This window comes from Rhinoraja longicauda, chromosome 23 (genome assembly GCF_053455715.1).
Source record: "Rhinoraja longicauda isolate Sanriku21f chromosome 23, sRhiLon1.1, whole genome shotgun sequence".
Taxonomy (NCBI): domain Eukaryota; kingdom Metazoa; phylum Chordata; class Chondrichthyes; order Rajiformes; family Arhynchobatidae; genus Rhinoraja; species Rhinoraja longicauda.
The window spans coordinates 70,753-84,766 of record NC_135975.1 but is presented as its reverse complement, the minus strand read 5'-3'; the positions used below and the strand labels follow the sequence as shown (position 1 = coordinate 84,766).

At 44.3% G+C, this 14,014-nt stretch overlaps 1 protein-coding gene across 9 annotated transcripts in view; it reads left to right on the top strand.

Moving 5' to 3' along the window:
* LOC144604761 (protein piccolo-like) overlaps positions 1-14,014 on the top strand; it is a 180,617-nt gene that overhangs the window by 130,669 nt on the left and 35,934 nt on the right. For 8 of the 9 annotated variants that reach the window (XR_013548776.1, XM_078419394.1, XM_078419396.1 and 5 more), the window contains 4 exons: positions 1,526-1,706; positions 3,297-3,491; positions 7,044-7,220; positions 12,648-12,786. Coding sequence is in view for 8 of the 9 variants with exons in the window: in XM_078419394.1 (XP_078275520.1) it covers positions 1,526-1,706; positions 3,297-3,491; positions 7,044-7,220; positions 12,648-12,786 (692 nt within the window). In the remaining variant the exon portion in view is untranslated. The remainder of the gene's footprint in view (positions 1-1,525; positions 1,707-3,296; positions 3,492-7,043; positions 7,221-12,647; positions 12,787-14,014) is intronic. The other variant, XM_078419397.1, reaches the window with a different exon arrangement.

The following is a 14,014-nucleotide window of genomic DNA, read 5'->3' as shown; positions in this document are numbered from 1 at the left end:
CTCCTCCAACTCACCTACGTGATCCCCCCTGAACCTCCCTTATCCTCCCCCTCTTCCCCCACCCCCACTCACCCATTCCATACCCCCTCAATCCCCTCCTCCCCTCCCCTCACCTCCTCACCCCCCCTTATCCCCCTCCCCTCACCCCCCCCCCCACTCACCCACTCCATCCCCCTCAACCCCCCAAACCTCTCCTGCATTGGTCCAGCACCCTCCTCTACCCCACTCCCTCCCTTCCCCTCACCCATTCACCCACTCCATCCCCCCTCAACCCCCTCTTATCTCCCTCTCCTCCCCCACCCCACTAACTCACTCCATCCCCCCTCAACCTCCAAACCTCTCCTGCATTAGACAATAGGTACAGGAGGAGGCTATTAAGCCCCTCGAGCCAGCACCACCATTCACCGAGATCATGGCTGATCATGCACAATCAGTATCCCGTTCCTGCTTTCTCCCCATATCCCCTGACTCTGCTATCATTAAGAGCTCTATGTAACTCTCTCTTGAAAGCATCCAGAGAACTGGCCTCCACTGCCTTCTGAGGCAGAGAATTCCACAGATTTACAACTCTCTGAGTGAAAAAGTTCTTCCTCATCTCCGTTCTAAATGGCCTATGCCTACATCCTTCACCAAATTTGAGGAAGGACATTCTTGCTATTGAGGGCGTGCAGTGTAGGTTCACTAGGTTAATTCCCGGAATAGCGGGACTGTCGTATGTTGAAAGACTGGAGCGACTGGGCTTGTATACACTGGACTTTAGAGAGGGGATCTTATGGAAACATATAAGATTATTAAGGGATTGGACACGCTAGAGGCAGGAAATATGTTCCTGATGTTGGGGGAGTCCAGAACCAATGGCCACAGTTTAAGAATAAGGGGTAGGCCATTTAGAACGTAGATGAGGAAAAACTTTTTCAGTCAGAGAGTTGTAAATCTGTGGAATTCTCTGCCTCAGAAGGCAGTGGAGGCCAATTCTCTGGATGCTTTCCAAGAGAGAGTTAGATAGAGCTCTTAATGATAGCAGAATCAGGGGGTATGTGGAGAAGGCAAGAACGGGGTACTGATTGTGGATGATCAGCCATGATCACATAGAATGGCGGTGCTGGCTCAAAGGGCCGAATGGCCTACTTCTGCACCTATTGTCTATTGTCTATTGTCTAAATATTTATCATTGCTTGTTTTTTGACATTGTTTTCTCCACAGCCAATTCTCTACTCACATCTTCAATGTTTTCTTTGTTTCGTATTAAAGGCCTAGGTTTGATGCCATTTGGAAACTCAATGTAAAATTATGATGCCATTTTTCTCCAAAGGCCACATAATTGAGGTCAGCATTTTTCCGGGATGGACATTTCTAAATACCACAAGTGATCACGACATTTTTCCATCAAGATATGTTTGATTTAAGATTTGATTTAATCTCTAAATATATTACTTCTATGAGTGTAATTAATGTGCTTGGATGGAGCTTTTGTACATTCTAGTAAGTTGGTTGTTTGAACGTGAATCATTTTGTTCTCTGTAAGGTGCTGATTGACTTGTCGAATGCCCCACATTTCGATAACACCTTGCGATGGTATCAACTCAAGGAACAAACTGAGAGCATTGACCATGTCAAGTCCCACTCTGGTCAGGCCAGCCAGCAACTACCAAAAAGCTCAGTAATCAAGAGTCGGAGCCATGGGATCTTCCCAGACCCATCCAAGGGTGAGTCTCACCGCTCTCCTCAAGTGGTTGTGCATTTTCTTATTTCCTCTTGTCTTCTCATTTACCCGTTCCAATCGAGAAGGGGGTCCTCCTCTTACGTACTGTTCTCTGTGGATCACCTTTCATCACAACTGGTGCAGAAATTGATACTGAATAAGGCCTTTATTGAATAAGGTCTTTAGGCCAGACAAGAATACAAGGAAAGTTTTACTATAGGATGGTTGAAAAGAGAAACTATATAAAATAAGGTTTCAAGAATTTTTTGATAAGATTAATGGAGTTATTCAGCACAGACATGGTCCATTCAGCCCATGATGTTCATGCTATCAGATACCTATCTACACAAATCCCATTTAACAGAACTGGTCAGGAACTATGATATGTTGGGGATTCAAGTGTTCATTTAGATACTTCTTAAATATTGTGAAAGTTCGAGCCACCACATTCCTCCTTCTTCACCATAAACTTACGTCCTGTAGTTTTAGACACCTGTGCTGCAAGAGAGACATAAAATAGTAAAGCACAGGAATAGGTCCTTCACCCACATACCATGTTTATCTCTTCTGCTGCGTTCATGAATTCATGTTCATAAGTTCTAGGAGGAGAATTAGGCCATTCGGCCCATCAGGTCTACTCCGCAATTCAATCATGGCTGATCTTTCTTTCCCTCTCAATACAATACAATACAATACAATATATCTTTATTGTCATTGTACCCACGGGTACAACGAGATTGGGAATGCGCCTCCCATACGATGCAATAATTTAGGTAATTTAGACAGCAGCAACCCAACGAAACGAAACAGTTGTAACAGTTTTGGACAGGGTAAAGTGCAAGTTGATCTATGCGTTGTGGCCAACCCCATTCTCCTGCCTTCTCTCCATAACCCCTGACACCTGTACTAATCAAGCATCTATCTATGCCTTAAAAATATCCATTGACTTGGCCTCCACAGCCTTCTATGGCAATCAATTCCACCGATTCACCATCGTCTGGCTAAAGAAATTCCTCTGTCTCCTTTCTGGAGGTATGTCCTTTTATTCTGAGGCTATGGTCTCTAGTCCTGGACTCTCCCACATTCACTCTATCTAAGCTTTCCACTATTTGGTAAGTTTCAATGAGGTCCCCCTCATCCTTCTAAACTCCAGTGAATACAGGCCCAGTGCCGTCAGATGCTCGTCATATGTTGACCCAATCATTCCTGGGATTACTCTTGAAAAACTTCCTCTTGGCCGTCTCCGGAGCCAGCACATCCTTTCTTCATTTGCAGGGCCCAAAATTGCTTGCAAGACTCCAAATGTGGCCTGACCAACGCCCTAGAGCCTCAGTATTACATCCCTGTTTTTGTCTTCTAGCATTCGCCTTCCTTACTACCGATTCAACTTGCAAATGAACTTGTTGGGAATCCTGCACCAGCACTCCCCCGTGCCTTTGGTGGATGGTACTGAACTACACGGGCCCTTGAAGTTTGTCTGTAGTTCGTACGCATCATCAAAGATCAAATAACTATAATTTCAATGGTAGGAATAAATAACTTAAACGAGGTAATATTGAGTGTTGTAGTGCTGAACATGTTTTTGTTTCTACAGAGATGCACGTGCCCACCATTGAGAAATCCCAGAGCAGTCCTGCCAGCTCAAAATCATCATCAGAAGGACATTTGCGTTCTCACGGCCCGTCGCGAAGTCAGAGTAAAAGCAGCGTGACTCAGAGCCACCTGGAAGATGCTGGAGCCGCCATTGCTGCTGCAGAGGCAGCAGTACACCAGCTCAGAGTCCAGCCAAGTAAACGACACAAATAACCTCCTCAGCATGGCAGCTTCACACTCATCTGTTGCCTTTTACTTCGCTCCCTTAACTTTCTGAGCCTCAGTTACTCTGATTTTCTTCAGTTGTCTGTAACTGTCTGCAAAGTCTGCTCACTGTATGTAGTGGTATCTGTCTGTGTTGCTGTGTTTCTAAATCACAGATCACTTTCCAAACTGGATTTTAAGTTGGGATAAGGCAGTAAAACTGGCTGTTCCTGTACTGTTAGCCCCTTCACCTGCCCAGTTGTATTCTGTTTTTAGATCGGACCAAAGTAACAAAGCTGGGTAATATGAAGTGTTTATTGAGTTAGAAATGAAATTATTTGTCATCATGTTGAAGTTTACAGCTTCAATCTTCTTGTTCCTGAGTGCTTTCAATTGCACTATAAGCACCAAACATTGAGACTTGTTACTACGCTGCTGAAAGCGACATTCTGAACAAGTCCCAACACTTTCCGATAAACCCATTGATTCTGAAACTGAAATCCCTCTCGCGTCCCAAGAAAGATCCTTGCACTGTACCGGTAGAAATATCCACTCGTCCATGACAATCAGAATGCCTGTTTACACTCCTCCCATTTCCTGCATTTGGCCAATATCATTCTACATCTTTCCTGTCCAAGTACTTGTCCAAATGCCTTTCAAACCCTCAGACATCCCTATCACGGGGAGGGTACTGTGGGCGTAGCTTTACCCATGCCTCTCATCATGTCATAAGCTTCTAAAAGATCCTTTTTGCCCTTTGTATATTTGTCGAATCACTTAGGATTTTCTTCTACCTTGTCTGCCAATACAATGTCATCTTCTCTTTTTGCGTTCCAGGTTTCCTCTTTAATGTACATTCCTTGTACTCCTTAAGGCATCGGTCTGCTGCAGCTGGCTGTGCCTGACACATGCCTCCTTGTTCCTGACTAATGCCTCAATACCCTTTGTTGACAGAGTTCCCCAAACCTGCCAGCTTGTCCTTCACTCTCTATCTCACTGTTAAAAGCCTCTCACATCCCTTTGGTAACAGTTAATGCTGCCCTTGAACTCTCTCCATCTCACCTTTCGAAGCCTCTCACATTCCTTTACCTGTAAATGGATGTTCCCTTTCAAACTTTACAAGTTCCTGTAAAATGCCTTCAAAATTTGCCTTGCCCCAATTTAGGATTTTAATTGAAAACACAAAGTACTGGAGGAACTGAGCGGGTCAGGCAACATCAGTTCAGGACATGGATAGATGACATTTCAGGTCGAGAACCTTCTTCAGACCCGAAACCTCATCTGTGTTTTGCACAAGATTCCAGCATTTGCAGTTCCTTGTGCCTCCATTAGGATTTTTATTTGTGGACCAGCCCTATCTCATTCCATATCTATTGTAAAAGTAATAGAGTTATGGTCGGTGGATCCAAAGTGCTCCCCCACTGGTACTTTAGTTATTAGCCTAACCTCATTTCCTTTAATGTTCTCCTTTAAATTTCTCCCCTCTCACTCTTAACCTTAACCCCCAGGCTTTGAACTCCACTATACTGGAATAAAGGCTAACTATTTCACCTCACGCATGCCCTCATAATCTTATAAATGTCTATTAGGTCATCCCTCAGCCTTCAATTAGAACAAACCCAGCCATCGTAATACAGACTACAATTCCATGAAATTGTACAAATTGTAATAGAATATAGTAATGGAATGGCCCATCGACCCCCAATGTCTGTGCCAAACATGATGCCAAGACTGCCCCTCATCTGCCCACACATATTCTCTATTCTCTATTCCCTGCATATCCATGTGCCTATTCAAAAGTCTCTAAAATGCCGTGGTTGTATCTGCTGCCACCACCATGCTGGCAGCGTGTTCCAGCTATCTACCAACAGACGCCACACATCTCATTGCCCCTCTCACCTAAAGCTCTGCCGTCTCTTATTTGATATTCCCCTCTCACCTAAAGCTGTGCCCTCTCTTATTTGATATTCCCCTCTCACCTAAAGCTGTGCCGTCTCTTATTTGATATTCCCATCCTAGAAAAAGAGCTCTGACTGTCTACTCTATCAACACCTCTCGTAACTTTATGTACTTCTACCAGGACTCCCCTCAACCTCTAACATTCCAGAGAAAACAACCCAATTTTTTCCATCTTCACCTTGTTGCTAATGTCCCCTGATCCAGACATAATTCTGGTGAAATTTGGTGACATTTAAAATACATTTTAAACTTATTGCTTTTTGTGAATCACAACTAATAAACATAATTCTTATTATATGCAGAATTTCTGCTACCATGGTGGAAGGTGAACGGACTGACAGTACCATAACATTGGCTTTTGAAAAAGCAGCAGTCCAACAAAACGTGGTTCTCACAGTTACAACATTGGCTTATACTGCAATTGGGTGGAATAGTCTGTCAGCTTTATACATTCAAAGTGAAGTTCTTTGTCTGTCCGTAGACTACCGTTAATTCTAAAATGTTTCGCAGTTCCTCACTTAAGCAAAAATAACATAGGAAAGTTTCTGATTCTAAGTTTAACTTCACTACATGTTTATCCGTTTACTTAAAGATGGGATTTTGGATCCATTATGTATGGTATCCATTTAAATTCTTTATTCGATCTTGAAAATTTTGTCAATTGCAAAGTATTGATAAATAAAAATAAAGATCAGAGATATAATTAATTACCACCCCCAAACTGTTCTGACTGATGAAATAGCATTCAGCTGGTACCAACTACTCTGAAATGATGCTTACAACAGACACACACACCACAAAAGCATGATCAGCAAATTTAGAATGACAAACACTGCACAGCCTGGAACCATTGTAAGGCAGGATTTAACTTTAATGTTCCTGTTGACATCATTGAACATAACTTATTGTGGTCTTCAGATTAATGCTTTGGGGGTTCCTTCTTTCAACAGGGGCCAGTTTGTGCATAAACCAAGAAAGATTTTTAAAATGGAGCAGGACTATTGTATTGTTGACTGTTACTGGATCCAATTGCAGTATAAAAGTTGTTTGACCGGAATATGCATTTCTCTACTCGGATATGATCTAACAATTTTGAAATATTTGTTTTTCTTTCGAGTATTGCATGCAGATAAGTAATGGAAAATGAATCCGTTACTAGTACTAATAATTGTCATTAGTAAGAACTTCATGGGACTAGAAAAAGTGATGACTATCCCATAATCAGATCATCTTCATGCACCTTAATACACTAAGTCCAAGTACCTACACAGGACTTCACATCTACAGAAAGACTTCATTCTACCCGAGTTCTTACTAATGCATTTGACTATTACTGTTTGCAACTCTGAATCTTGTTGGTGGAATACTGCTGGTGAACATAACCAAGTGAGAGCAAATTAAACAGAATTGAATCTGGGCAAAGGAACTGGCCAGTTTTGACTCCTCACTGCTCTGCATGTTGTGTTTCCTTGCTGTTTACACGACTTATTTAAATGAAACACTTCTGTTTGCATGAAATACACTTAAGCTGGTTCCATCTGAGGATACATACTCTGGGTTTCCATTTCACCCACACTTGCCACAGCACATAAAAGCGGTCAGGCTCAAAATCACGGCAAGAAGCACAGACACAGCATTGCAGGTGTCCCAATACAAAGAACTCAGTCTGACAATCTACCTTCACCAGCCATTGAGAACAAAGACCAAAGTCAACTTGCCATAAGAAAAGTGATGTCAGAAGGATCACCCCAGGCTGAAGGAGGTAAGTGGATCAACATGACTGAAATGTTTCTGAATTCTTGATACAATTGAGCAGATGGGAATTTGTTTATAGCCTTTTTAAGTCCCCATCAAATTTCTGATACGGAACATTTCCATTACAATTTTCTTTAAATTAATGATGGAATTACAGGTTGTTTTGCAACTGCGTGTTGATGTACTTCAGATAAAAACATAGTTTTGTTAACAGAAGGTACCTTTTGATTTTTGTCAATATTTCATCAATTGATTTGCAAATGTCATCTGGAGACTGGAGCCAGTCTTTGCAATGCTGAATGGGTAACACCCTGTCGGTGGAGAAAAAATAACTAAGAAATAAGATACAGCATGATTATAGGTTGCCTCTCTTGTGCCAGAGTCTTGGATGCCTCTGAGTGGTCTATAGTTCCCTGAATCCTATACTTGACTTCATTGATTGGGGCATTGAGGTAAGAGTCCAGTCTCTGATATTAGAGATAAAAGTACTTTAAAATGGGATAAGTGTAGGTGCCAATTTGATGGTTTGCATGAACAGCATGAACTAAGGGGCTTGTTTCAGTGCTATTTGACTCCATGACTATGTTCTCATTTCCATTACTGTTCTCAATTTCCAGGTTGATATTTTAATGCTATTTTGTACAAGATTAAATCGGTAAATTAGTTCAAGTTAGTAAAATAACATTTTATGGAAGTCCAACATCTACCAATTAAGATCGGCCTCTCACCTGTATTCATAGCTGAAAAGAACAATTTTGACAAAAGTACTGGGGATCAACATTTCTAGTATCACAAACAAATTACTTGAAAAAAGTGCTGCATTGTGAACACTTTTTGACAAATATTTTGATGGTTTAGAAAATGAAAGCGATGTCTGGAAATTGGGATGTTTTTAAATTAGTGATGGTGAGAGTTCAAGGCCTGCATGTTCCTGTTAGAAGGGAGGGGGGAGACTTAATAGGAATCCGAGGGGCATTGTTTTCACTCAGAGGGAGGTGGGTTTATGAAATGAGCTGCCAGAGGAGGTAGTTGAGGCAGGTACATTAACAACATTTAAAAGACACTTGGACAGGTTTATGAATAGAAAATGTTTAGAGGGATATGGTCGAAATGCAGGCAAATGGGACCAAATTAGATGGGGCATCTTGGCTGGTATGGACGAGTTGGGCCAATGGTCCTGTTTCCGTACTGGATGACTCTGCATACAGAACATATTAGGATTTAAATTCTTTACGACGAAACCTAATGGAAAATATTAAGTACCCAATTACCTACCAGGAACTGTAGATGCTGGTTTAAACCGAAGATAGACACAAAAAGCTGGAGTAACTCAGCGGGACAGGCAGCATCTCTGGAGAGAAGGAATGGATAATGTTTTGGGTCGAGACCCTTCTTCAGACTGGTTCGGTATAAGGGAAACAAGAGATATAGACGGTGATGTGAAGAGATGAAGAACAATGAATCTTCTTCTTCTTGCGTATGTCGTGCACAGCCTAAAGTTGTAGGTCAAGGGTAGACATCCAGGCCGGGGCAGCATCAGTTACTGGGTGGATGGCCTTGATGCCACCAGAGAAAAGCCTCAGTGAGCAGTCATTCACGATGTGTGGGATGGTCTGGTCTGGATATCCGCAGTCACAAGCAGAGCTGTCTGCCATCCCCCACTTGTGCAGGTGATGAGCTGTTCTTGCATGGAGGGTGCGGATCCTGTTCATGGTTAGCCATTGCTTGCGATGGAGGTCAAACCCCGGTGGTCTCACTGTGGGGTCTGTGATGACCTCCGTTATTGGTGTTGGCATCTTTCCAGGCTCTGCGCCACTCAGTCTTGGGGTCAAAGTCTTCCAGGGATTTGGCTGAAGACCAGAAGGGTTTGTGGGACTTCAGGCGCATGTTGGGTAGGTTGTTCAAGTCAGCGTGGATGAGAAGGTCAGGGTTAGCCTCGATGGTGCAGCAATCTTTCAACTTCCTCTCCCTTCTGCATTTGCTGGGAGGGGCGATGTGGGAGAGGACAGGGAGCCACTGCAAAGATGTTGACTTAAGCGTTCCTGTGATGACCCGCATTGCAGAGTTAAGGACAGTGTCAACTCGTTTGGTGTGGCAGCTATTAGCCCAAGCTGTTGAGCAAAACGCGGCTGTTGAGTAGACTAGGGCTAAGCTTGCGGTACGGAGGGTGTGTGCATTGGATCCCCAGCTGTTGCCTGCAAGTTTCCTGGTGATGTTGACCCTTGCTTTCAGTTTATCAGCCACCCTCTTCAGGTGTTCACGATAGGTGAGGGTGGTGTGGTCCAGGGTGACTCTGAGGTACTTGGGGAATTCCTCATTCTTCACCAGCTCACCACAAAAGGACACTCTGAGCTTTGCACTGGCCAGTCGATAGCTGAGAAAGGCAGTAACAGTTGTCTTGGATGGGTTGGGGTGAAGTCGCCAGAAGGTGAAGGACTCCTCCATTCCCTTCAAGTCTTGAGTTAGCACTCTGCTGATATCCTCAAGCTCCCTGGTAGGCAAGGGCAAGGTCATATACATATGTAAACTTCCTGGACGAGGTAGTTGGCATTTCACTCACATAGATGTTGAAGAGTAGGGGAGCTAGGACAGGGTCCTGGGGGAAGTCATCATTCCGGCTCCTGACATAGCTGGTCTGGTCCCCAAGCGAGACGCTAAATCTACGGTTGCTGAGGATGGGTGAGAGGGCACGCATGGTGGTTTGGCACTTCAAGATTCTGGAAGTTTTCAGCAACAGACCATGTCTCACGCAGTGTCATAAGCTGATGACAGATCGATGAGAGCAACACCAGTTTTCAGGGCACGTTGGAAGCCAGCCTCTATATTGGTAGTGAGGGCAAGGACTTGATCTGCGCAGCTTCTACCAGGTCTAAAGCCAGCTTGGTCTCTGGGCAGAACAGGTTCTATCCAGAGAGTAAGCTTGCTTTAGACCTGGTAGAAGCTGCATAGATCAATGAATGAAAGATATGCACAAAAATAAACGATGATAAAGGAAACAGCCATTGTTAGCTGTTTGTTGGCTAAAAAAGAGAAGCTAGTGCGACTTGGGTGGGAGAGGGATAGAGAGAGAGGGAATGCCGGGGCTACTTAAAGTGAGAGAAATCAATACTCGTACCACTGGGCTGTGAGCTGTCCAAGCGAAATATGAGACGCTGTTCCTCCAATTACAATACAATACAATACAATACAATACAATATATCTTTATTGTCATTGTACCCGGGGGTACAACGAGATTGGGAATGCGCCTCCCATACGATGCAATAATTTAAGTAATTAACAGCAACCCAACGAAACGAAACAATTGTAACAGTTTTAGACAGGGTAAAGTGCAAGTTGATCTATGCGTTGTGGCCATCCGGCTCAGCAGGACCGGTTCATAGCAGCTATGGCCCTGGGGATGAAGCTGTTCCTGAGTCTGGAGGTGCGGGCGTAGAAGGCCTTGTATCGTCTGCCCGATGGAAGGAGTTCGAACAGACTGTTGCAGGGGTGTGAAGAGTCTTTGTGGATGCTGGTGGCTTTTCTGAGGCATCGTGTGTTGTAGATGCCCTCCAAGTCTGTGTTCCGATGGCCCTCTGAGCTCTATGGACTACCCGCTGTAGAGCTTTCCTTTCTGCCTCCGTGCAGCTGAGGTACCACACAGGGATGCCATGCGTTAGGATGCTCTCTATGGTGCAGCGGTAGAAGGTCGTCAGCAGCTGTTGGGGTAGACCAGACTTTTTCAGTGTTCTTAAGTAGAACAGTCTTTGTTGTGCCTTCTTGACCAGCGCAGCAGTGTTATTGGACCATGTTAGGTCCTCCGAAATGTGAGTGCCCAGAAACCTGAAGCTGGACACTCTCTCCACACTGTCCCCGTTGATAGAGATTGGGGCATATTCCCCGTTATGTGACCTACGGAAGTTGATGATCAGCTCCTTGGTCTTGGTGGTATTTAGGGACAGGTTGTTATCCGAGCACCAGTCCGCCAGGTTCTGCACCTCCGCTCTATAGTTTGTTTCATCCCCGTTGGTGATAAGCCCGATCACCGTTGTGTCGTCTGCAAACTTGACAATGGTGTTGGTGTCGAATGCAGGAACACAGTCGTGTGCGAAGAGGGAGTAGAGCATGGGGCTCAGAACACAGCCCTGTGGTGTGCCGGTAATTAGCGTTTAGCATCACTGACAATGGTGGAGCCCGAGGACAGAAAGGTCTGTCTTGGAATGGGAAGGAGAATTAAAGTGTCCAGCAACCGGGAGATCAGGTTTATTTGAATGTAAACATGTTAATTTGAATTAATCAATCCTATGTCATTGTTAACAATATTTATTAAATTGATAAAATCGAGTTGTTGTACAAGTGCCCCTCCAATCTAGCCAATTGCCCGATTCTGTGTGCAATCAATCCACATGCATAGGCAGTCCCTGGGAAGCCAATGGCTGGCTTAGAATGGTTGTCTCCACGAAAATCTTGTGATGGTTTAAAAAAAAAAGTTAACCATTGCTAGCGAAGATAAACACAAAAAGCTGGAGTAACTCAGTGGGACAGATGCATCTCTAGAGAGAAGGAATGGTGACGTTTCGGGTCGAGACCCTAACCCTGACCATTGCTAGCTCTGTAGTGAAGCTTCACAGCCGAGTTTGTAGATAGTCAGTGAGGTCGGACACTGACCGTGGTAAGCAATGATTTCAGCAAGGGTTTGTGGTTTGAGCCGCAGGATGAATATGGATTGTCCGGTGACTACAGGGCTTAATCTGCTGGGGATTTGCCGGAGCCTTCTCTCTCTTCAGAGCCACAAGAGTCAGGGGCTGGATGGAGCCCAGCAGAATGGGAGCAATGAGCACACTGACTGTCAGTCAGGGCACTTCTGATCAAAGTGCCTCAGCGCACCTTGGATAAGATTGTAGATACAAGCTTCATTTTCACCGGAATATTCAATAACAAAAGAAAAAAATTAGATAAAGATAAGAGATAATATTTATTTTGAAGAACAGTTCCCCTGAACTAGAGGGGAACCAATATCCAGGCAGGCAGGTTTGCTAGTGCTACACGGATGGGTTTAAACTAGATTGGTGGTGGGGGTGGGGGAAGGTCAGGATTCAATGCAGGACTGAGATAGGTGAGATACTGGAAGTCAGTATGGATGGAGATGAAAGAAAATACAGTGGGGAGAATAGGTGGGAACACAGCAGGGAATGAGGAAGGACTGTTGAATTCAATTTCTGCATCAGCAGCCTGATGGAGAAGGAGGATTAACTGAGGACGTGGATAGGTACGTGTGACTGGGACCTTGTGGCTTATTCAGGGTGGAATATGTCCAATGTGTTCAGGAAGGTTCCTCAGGCAATATGTAGAGGATACAGTCAAAGTAAAGGAGTAATTTAGTGTCTTGCCAGAAGCAATGAAAAGCATTAGCTTGAAGCTGTATGTAAACTAAATCACATTCTGCTCTCTGTGCAGCAAAGTCGACCAATCACAGAGCCATTGAGTCTTCCATCTCCACTACCTCGTCCGTGAGTAGTGGCGGCAGTGGCTACAGCGTGGACAGTGAGGGGAGTGTGACCACCGGCGATGGCAGCGTCTTCACCGACATACCAACGTAGGTCGCTCTCAAACTCAATGCAATTGCTTAAGAACAGTGACCTTCACTCTTTCCTGAAAATCAATAAACAGCACAGATGCTGAAAATCTGAAATAAAACACAGAAAAAATCTGAAAAATCTCAGCAGGTCAGGCAGAATCTATGGCAGAAAAAATAAATAACATTTCAGGTCTGAGATCCAGGGCCTTGTTCTCAATCCTGCCGAAGTGTCTTGGACCACAAATATTAACTCATAGTATAAGAAGATAACAATAGACAATAGACAATAGGTGCAGGAGTAGGCCATTAAGCCCTTCGAGCCAGCACCGCCATTCAATGCGATCATGGCTGATCACTCTCAATCGGTACCCCGTTCCTGCCTTCTCCCCATACCCCCTCACTCCGCTATCCTTAAGAGCTCTATCCAGCTCTCTCTTGAAAGCATCCAACGAACTGGCCTCCACTGCCTTCTGAGGCAGAGAATTCCACACCTTCACCACTCTCTGACTGAAAAAGTTCTTCCTCATCTCCGTTCTAAATGGCCTACCCCTTATTCTTAAACTGTGGCCCCTTGTTCTGGACTCCCCCAACATTGGGAACATGTTTCCTGCCTCTAATGTGTCCAATCCCCTAATTATCTTATATGTTTCAATAAGATCCCCCCTCATCCTTCTAAATTCCAGTGTATACAAGCCCAATCGCTCCAGCCTTTCAACATACGACAGTCCCGCCATTCCGGGAATTAACCTAGTGAACCTACGCTGCACGCCCTCCATAGCAAGAATATCCTTCCTCAAATTTGGAGACCAAAACTTCACACAGTACTCCAGGTGCGGTCTCACCAGGGCCCGGTACAACTGTAGAAGGACCTCTTTGCTCCTATACTCAACTCCTCTTGTTACGAAGGCCAACATTCCATTGGCTTTCTTCACTGCCTGCTGTACCTGCATGCTTCCTTTCATTGACTGATGCACTAGGACACCCAGATCTCGTTGAACTCCCCCTCCTCCTAACTTGACACCATTCAGATAATAATCTGCCTTTCTATTCTTACTTCAAAAGTGAATAACCTCACACTTATCTACATTAAACTGCATCTGCCATGTATCCGCCCACTCACACAACCTGTCCAAGTCACCCTGCAGCCTTATTGCATCTTCCTCACAATTCACACTACCCCCCAGCTTAGTATCATCTGCAAATTTGCTAATGGTACTTTTAATCCCTTCGTCTAAGTCATTAATGT